This window comes from Geospiza fortis, unplaced genomic scaffold (genome assembly GCF_000277835.1).
Source record: "Geospiza fortis unplaced genomic scaffold, GeoFor_1.0 scaffold240, whole genome shotgun sequence".
Taxonomy (NCBI): domain Eukaryota; kingdom Metazoa; phylum Chordata; class Aves; order Passeriformes; family Thraupidae; genus Geospiza; species Geospiza fortis.
The window spans coordinates 560708-568992 of record NW_005054379.1 but is presented as its reverse complement, the minus strand read 5'-3'; the positions used below and the strand labels follow the sequence as shown (position 1 = coordinate 568992).

General features: G+C 39.3%; 1 protein-coding gene across 1 annotated transcript in view; it reads right to left on the bottom strand.

Moving 5' to 3' along the window:
- DGKQ (diacylglycerol kinase theta) overlaps nucleotides 1–8285 on the bottom strand; it is an 84062-nt gene that overhangs the window by 25549 nt on the left and 50228 nt on the right. Inside the window, exons 10-12 of the mRNA XM_031060289.1 lie at nucleotides 3793–3893; nucleotides 2088–2311; nucleotides 1182–1272 (exon numbers count right to left, since the gene is read on the bottom strand). Of these exons, the coding sequence (XP_030916149.1) occupies nucleotides 1182–1272; nucleotides 2088–2311; nucleotides 3793–3893 (416 nt within the window). The remainder of the gene's footprint in view (nucleotides 1–1181; nucleotides 1273–2087; nucleotides 2312–3792; nucleotides 3894–8285) is intronic.

Genomic DNA, 8285 nt, shown 5'->3' with positions numbered 1-8285 from the left:
CCTAATGGAATTTCAAACAATACTGTCTGACAGCTGCTTTTTTCAGATGAGACAAAACTTTGGACATGGACATTCCTATTTTGTTAAAAGGTCCAGAGCACTTGAGGAAATGGACTGACAACAAATCCTGGAAGTATGCTGTAGCCAAAACAAGCTGCATGTTTTACACAGCTGGATACACCTAGACAAATCTATGATCATCACTAACTGCAGAGAGCTAGTCACAAGCATGTTCTTATGTGCCCTGTGAATAACCACAAAGGACAGCAGTCACCCTCTGTGACTGTGCTGTGCCCTGGAGCAGTGGAACTGTGCTGATCTGCTGGTGTGCTCACAAGCCCCAGGTGCTGACTGAAATGTGCACACTACAGCTTTGTGTCTCCACACTGGGGAGGTTGGGCCTGCCAATGGCTTGGCATGCTAGCAAAGTCTACTAACATGTTTCCTGAATGTCATGCTGTTTTGGCACCAACCCTAAGAAGGACAGGCAGATTGAAAAGAGACTATCTTTCACACAAAGCATCTACATGATTACAAGATGTATCTAGAATTTTCCAGTGATGTGAGAAGCAATCCAGACAGTAAGGAACGTGGGTGCTGTTTCAACTTTGAGTTCTTCCTTGCATCCCTTGGAGACTACAGAGATGCTGCTTACCACGCTAGGAAGAAAATTTCTGCAGTGCTCTTTAATGTTCTCATAAATTGTCTGGATGAAGAAATCAAATGCACTGTGAGTTTCCTGATGATACTAAGCTAGGAGGAACTATGGACACTCTCAAAGGTAGGGGACCCTTATGGGGAGATGCAGATGTGCTAGAGAACTGGGCAACCACCAACCATATGAAATTTTTAACAAGAGCTACTGCCAGATTCTCAAGCTGGGACGGGATAATCCTGGTTAAAAATACAAACTGGCGGATGAGAGCTGGAGAGCAGCCCTGTGGAATAAGATCTCAGAGACTGGGTCAGTGGCAAGTTGAATATCAGTCAGCAGTGCCTACCTACCCTGAAGATTGTGTTAAACTTTTAGCAGCATGCCAGTCAAAATAGATCATCTACCAAATGCTAACGACATTTACAATAACTGCGAATTAAGGGACTGTAATTTTTCTGAAGAGAAAAATACATACTTTCAGGGTCACTCAGGTGGTATATGGATGTGATTAAGATCTTTCACTTACCTGCCTTCCAAGTAGTGGGAGCACTTCTTTGATCACAGACTGCACAGTGCTATCCTTATTTACTCGTAGAGAAACATATGCCATTCCCACCCTAAGGAGAAAAATACTTATTTTAGGATCTATCCCGTGTGTACCTTTTTAAACTAAGTGTAGCATTTTCTCAAACATATTTGCCTTAGTTGAAGAAAGTTGTTCACTGAGACTCATGGCAGATGTGGTATCAGTGCCACAGATAAGAAAACACTTTCATCTCAAGGAACTGCTAATTACAGTTGTAGTACTAAAGTTTAGCTTCTTCATAATCAGAAAGATAAGCTGCAAGTTTTTCATAAAACTTGCCAACGCAGTTACAACAGCAAAATGAACACATGGTTAAATTTTATCCCGCAAGTCTTCAGAAATTAGTAGGTCCAGACCATTTTGTTTCCACTACTAAATATGCTTAAAGGTCATACTGTCTCTGGTAAATTGTATAGCTGTTGGGTTTTTTTGGTTGTTTTTTTTAATATTTTTTTTCTTCCTCATCTCACATGGGAAGTTGCACTGTAGTTCTTCCTACTTCACATTTCTTCAAAAAAATCCACCAATTTTTCAAGTGATGTGTATGTTATCATTTGTTTACAGATGTAGTAAATGTAAAGTTGTATCTTTCTAACCAAACACATGATAAGAGAACTGCACAAGTTGCACTGTATGTTCCACACATGTAAAGAAACCCAAGGGTTTCCAGGCATGGTAATGAATGTTATGCACACTACCCATTCAGAAAAATCCTGAAACAGAGAAAGAAACTGCACTCTCTGTTAGAGTTCTCCAGCTTCAATAATTACAGCAAACAGAGTTAGACTACAGAGGACAAATGTAGCCAAGCAAAATAACCTTGTGATCAAGAAGGAAAATACTCACTTTAGCCAGGCAGGATAAATTCTGATCACTTCTTCATCCTTTGGTTTGGCTCTGATGATCCAGGCTTCAGGAACAGATTCTCGGAATACTGAGCCCAAGTTGCTGTCCTCTGCAGCATCATTCCTGTTGATAACATCATCAGAGAGCAGCACCTGCTGTGTAAAGGTCTGAAGCTCATACTCCTGCTGGTCATCATTTATGTAGTACGCCCTCAAAGCAGCCTCCTAAAACACAGCAAGATAAATTAACATTTACTTGAAAAGACACCATTAATACCTATACAGCCACAGACATTATAAATACCTGATTTATGAAATGAACATTGAATGCATGTTCTAACCTCAGAGGAGTGTATACACAGCAATGGCAAAAAAATCAAAACAAGACTGAAGTTTTGAAAACAAATTTCACTGAACATGAGAAAAGAAAGCTTGAGATATCCATGTATTTGAACACAATCATTTTTGGCAAGTAATAGTCATTTTAAGACCAAATGTAAAAATCCAGGTCAAATAAATCTACATTCATGCATATAAAATTTAGTCCACAAGGAAAATGGTAAATTACACTTGTTTGAACACAACTCTGCCTACTCAGTCTTCTTGCACTAAGGGATGCCAAAATTAGAGAGCTTCTCAGCCACAAAACTGCCCTGAACCCACACACCTGTGAAGAGGCAAGGGAAGGGCTATCTTTGCGAGATGCACACAGAAATTTTACACCCATAATGGGCCCATCCCTGCAGCACCTCGGCTAGCACAGATGCTGCAGTCAGTACAGTTCACTTGTAAGAACTTGTGTTTCTCTCCTCTGGTATTAAAAGTGCCAGCCTGGTAAAATGTGCTTGAAAGCCAAGTAGCACTCCTAAATAAAAGAGTTTTCAGTCCTGTACATAGTTTTTCTTAAAGATCTTTGACATGCAGAACACTACAAACCTTTTGCAAAACTCTTTTGATTTTGAGCACAGTATCAAGATAAAGAAATCCTAACGATCTTTAGAGCTTTATATTGTCAAAATTCTGATGTAATACATTCTTCAGAATTCTTTGCCAAGTCTGTACGACTCTGAGACCTCACCATGCACAATTTTATTGTGAACCACCCTATCCCCCTCTGGGACTTATCTCGCACAGCATGGGGTCTCTGCCTAGCCCAGTAAATAAAGATCTGTACAGTACACTTGATTTAGTACAAAGTAATTTTTCCATCCCAGATCGAACACTGGAAAAGCTAGAGAGGGGCCAGTATGTGATCAATAATTGATTATTTTCACAGCCAAGGGATGGAGATAACTATAACAAGCTTTAGTGTTCAAAGCTGATTAAATCAAGTGCAATATTGGTGGCTGTCCAGGATAAATACCAAACCTCTACTACAGAAAAGGAGCAAGACCTAAGGAGCTGGTCATCCTCTATTGCTTGTATCAGTAAAATCAGGCTTCAGAGTAACACCAGGAAGCAGAATGACACATTAACATGTGAACATGTGATACTGTGGTTGCCATTGTGCTACAGATATGTAAGCCACCGTTTCCTCAGATGCTCTAAAATAGAAGCGCTACCTGAATAAGTCAAATTACGTTGCAGTATTATAGCCCATTCACAGATTTTTGTTGTTATTGTTCAGTTACATTTCTAAAACTTAGCTTTTTACTATTGTAATATGTGTATCACACTGGAAAATTGACTCTCACTGGGTATCTTACCACAACTTCTTCATTTTTTGCAATCCTTGGAACTGAAATTAGTCGAAATTGGTTGCGTTTCACTGCGTCATTCCCATCAAATATCTTTAGTGTTTGTTTACCTGAATGGAAACAATTGTATTTCATTAACACACACCTTGAATCAAAAAAAAAACCCAAAAGCCCCGTGTTTTTAACCCACTGAAATATTTCTTCATGGGAACATTCTTTGTCATAGGACAAGCTTTGAGGCTGAATATTTTAAATTTTGTTTTGTTACAGTTCGTTTAAAACAGGGGAACATTCAGAGAGGAAAGAGGGATGAGTAATCAGAATTTTATCCTGGCTTTTGATATAACTGTTACAACCAGACTCTGTATGTTATGACTTTTTCATCCCCAGCATTCAAGAATGCATTTATTACTGACAAGCTGAACAACCTGAAGACCAAGACAAAGTGCCACTCTCTTCAGAATACCTCCCAGAGCACTGCCAGTTCTGAGCAAGTGCTTCCAAAGAAAGTCCTTAAAATAGTTGGTTAAGCGTACAGAAAACGGGAGGAAAACACAGGGACAACAAAAAAACTGGAAGAAAGAAGGTACAGCAAATTAAGACCTTCAGCCTTTTGCTGTGTTTCACTTCACTAAAGCCTTATGAAGTCCATGCTCAAACTGTTGAGTGCAGATTTTTGCACAGACATCTGTGAAAGGGTGAAGAGTGAAGGATTTCAGGTTCACCTTTCACAAAGATGGGCTACGGCTCAGGTACAGGCTGCTGTATGACAAAGTCTCTCTCTTAAGCAAGGTTTTTAAGAGTAATAGCAAAGTGCAACAACATTCTCACAGAACAGGTTTTGAGAGGTTTTAGGAACAAACCTCTCTAAAAAAAGTTAATATTACCAGTGCATTACATGCGTCCTTACTGCCTCTGGAAAGGAAACCGAGCTAATCAATCCAAACCAAAAAGGAGATCCCATTGAGACAGACTTTGTGTCCTCTCCTGATCACATCTTTATGAAGACCCTGATGAGCTGCTGACTTTTGCAGGTTCTTGCAGGTACTCCCCAGAGCTGATGCTTTACAGCAGACATAACTATTTATCACTGACAGAATATGCCCTTTTTACTGCAGGACTGAGCGATTAACAGAAGTCACCCATTGCACAGCACAGTGTTACAGTCTGATCTCACAATAAATCTGTACACCTGCATTCATCATCAAGTAGTACAACCACCAGAAGCTATCACTTGCAGTTCTTGGAGTGTTAGAAATATTAAGTGAAAGCCACATATATCAGCTGTAATGCTCACACAACACGTTAATCATGCAGCCTGTTAATGCACATTGTAAAGGAGATATGTTACATACTGGAGCCTACTTCCACGCCTCCCTTACAGCTTGGAAGTACTTTGTAGTACAGAATAAAATACAAAGAGCCTTTTGCTCTCAAATAATATTGGCTTTTAGGTTCAATGAAGCACACTAGACAATTGCTATTTACCATAGAAGGATTAAAAAGGAGAACTGGAACCGGAGGAAGAAAACCACTAAACCACCTCTAACTGATGACTGATTAAAAAGCAAGCAAGAATCCAGGCAGAAATGCACATCACTGGGTATCTCAATGCTGTAGTGGCAGATTATGAGGAAAGGCTACAGTGTGTAACTACTTAGCAAGGACACTTCAGTGCTAGCTTTCTTGAACCACCTGAAACTAATCCACCTACTTTGACTTCCTTGTATGCTCTCCAACGTCAATGAAAAGCAGACACCAGAGAACTAAAGGGTTATCTAAAGGATTAACTAAAGGATTATCACTTATGTGTGAAAGCAGTCTTCTAAAAATGAGATTCCAACCCTCAATAAAACCATGATACCTTAATTCTTATGATTGTTATTTCTCCTTATTCTGAAATGTGACAGCTATGCTTGGACTTCTTTTTCAGTGTAGACTTGTCCACTTCTTAAGAATATTTCTTCATTATCAGTTCCACTGGTAGTGGCAGAATGTGTGTGCAAGGACATTCTCATTACATAACATGAAGACCTCACTGCACAGCAAAGCAGTCCCCAGTACAGCCTCCCATCCTACTGCCAAGTCACCCTAGTCTCTCCTGGGACAAAATTGGCTATGTTGACTGGTCTAGGGGCAGGTGTCCCTATCCATGTCAGGGGGATTGGGGCTAGATGATCTTTGAGGTCCTTTCTAAGTCAAACCATTCCATGATTGCATTATGATATTCAAAACCTTAGTGAACATGACAAACTGCTCTGAGTGACCTTTCTTGAGCAGGAGGCTGTCTTAGATAACCTCCATACTGCCTCCAACCTCAGCCATGCTGTCACTCTTTCAAGAGAAGCCTGTATAACAGATGATGTACAAAGAAAACCAGACAGAAACAGAATAAATAAAATCACAGAATTATAAAATAGTTCGGGTTGTAAGTGGCCTTCCAGGATCATGGAGTACAAGAATCCTGACAGGGACATCTTTCAGTAGATCAGGTTGCTCAGAGCAACACCCAACCTGGTAAAATACATTGTAACTTTTCAATTATTTTTGTTAGTATGAAAAGAAGTATCACTGTGGATTTTCAGTTTTCCAGCTATCATAGTGGTTGAGTCTGTTGTCAATTTATTTTTAGTTACAATATAAGGAAGATATAAATATCATCAACTTTTACTTCTGAAGTACCCTTGAAGTCCAACAACCATTGCATTGAGGCCATAACACACATGAGAAAGTGACCTACTCCTTTAAATTCTGCTGGATCTATGCCAGAATGAGTGGAATTCTTTTAGACACAGATTTCTGTCAGAGTGATCTCCATGGTAACTACAGCAGAGACAAATGTTAACCAAAAGACACACTGTGTCCTGGGTGACCTTCTTTAGAGCTAACACAACTTGAGAAAACAAGTGAACGCTGGTTTCTGACAGCACAGCTGATGTTCTGAGTATGAACTTTCATAACACTATCAAAATCTCTGCTGCTTTCTCTAGCAATCCAGAAAGTAGACAACCATCTGAGAATAAAAACATTCTTCCAAGTTCTAGTACTTGTTTTCATTTGCTGTGCCTTTGTAGTCTGCTCTTATGAGATACTACTTGGCCTGAGAGAATCCCTAGCAATTGTAACTGGAGAATATTTTATGAGCTCTGCATGTCTTAAGAACAGTCAAAGAACAGTTGGATTGACTCTCAAAATAAACTGGTTTACAAGAACAAGTTTAGATCTACAGACCAGTAGTAATGTTCTAAGCTCTAAGCCTATTTCTTAGATAAATAAGCATAATGCTGCTAATCTGTATCCATCACACAAAAAACCTCCTCAACTTTATCACGGAAAAATCACGTATAATTTTGTCACTGTCCTCCTCACAGGGGACACTTTTACTGCACTCCAGCAAGAAATGGCTTGCTTGCCCATGAGCTTCTGGAAGCACATTAACAAAAGAAAAAGCAGCTACATACTGCAATTAGTCATCCAGAAATACATTTCTCCACTGAATCAAGAGCACATCCAACACATGTAAATTAAGGGGTGTTTTATGCCAGTCTGATTTGTCTAACTAGCCTTGGCAAGAAGCTCAACTACAACCACTTCTGAAATTAGGTAAAGCTCTTCTGTCCACCTGTTCCAATTTTTAAATATTAGAAAATGATCCAGCTACCAAAGTGAAGTCTACATACCCCTACTTAGCATATAATATATACGCATAAAAAACACCTCGCTAATATGAAACGGATGCACTTATCAAGTTGTGGTATTTAAAGGAGTTACTGCCTGTTTTGTAATACTGGCACATCACTGCTAAATGTCTTTTATCTTTTCCTGTTGGATCAGAGTACACAGTACCAGGACTTTCTCCTGAAAAACACATCATTTCTTTTCTTACCATGGGATACTGACCTGAAAATAACCTGTTATTCACCCTTACCCTTTCCAAGGGGAAAGTAACTACAAAAGGTTAACTCCAGGCATAATTTACCAAAGTGTGGAATTTGATTTCATAGGCTAAGATACCAAATTTTCCTGGGAAAAGGATAAAACAGCATTGGATAAGTCCAAATTTCGTGTTTCCTTTGACTTCCAAATCCCCACAGACAGGACATGGCTTCTGAAAAGACTTACACGTGGCTTGTGACAGACAGGAAAATTATGCAGTCCTGAATTGTTTTGTCACCTAAGAAAGCTTAAGGCCTATACTGAGTGTATTTGTGAAAATTACTTCTAAAAGACTAAATTCTAGCAACGCAGCTTACCAAGAACCACTCTTCCCAAAACAACCAGTGTTATTTACATGCTTTATGCTCTTCTTCTCTACTGGTACTTCATAGAGTGGGGACTACCAAATTTTGGTTTATCTCAGTATTAGGATTCATAACCTACACAATGGCATTTATGTATGTAAGAATTATGTATTTTTTCTTTTACTGTCCTTGAAGAGAGCCTTTCAGAATCCCAGATTCCTTCCTCCCACCCTTCCTTCCCTTCCTTTTCTTTCCTTTCTT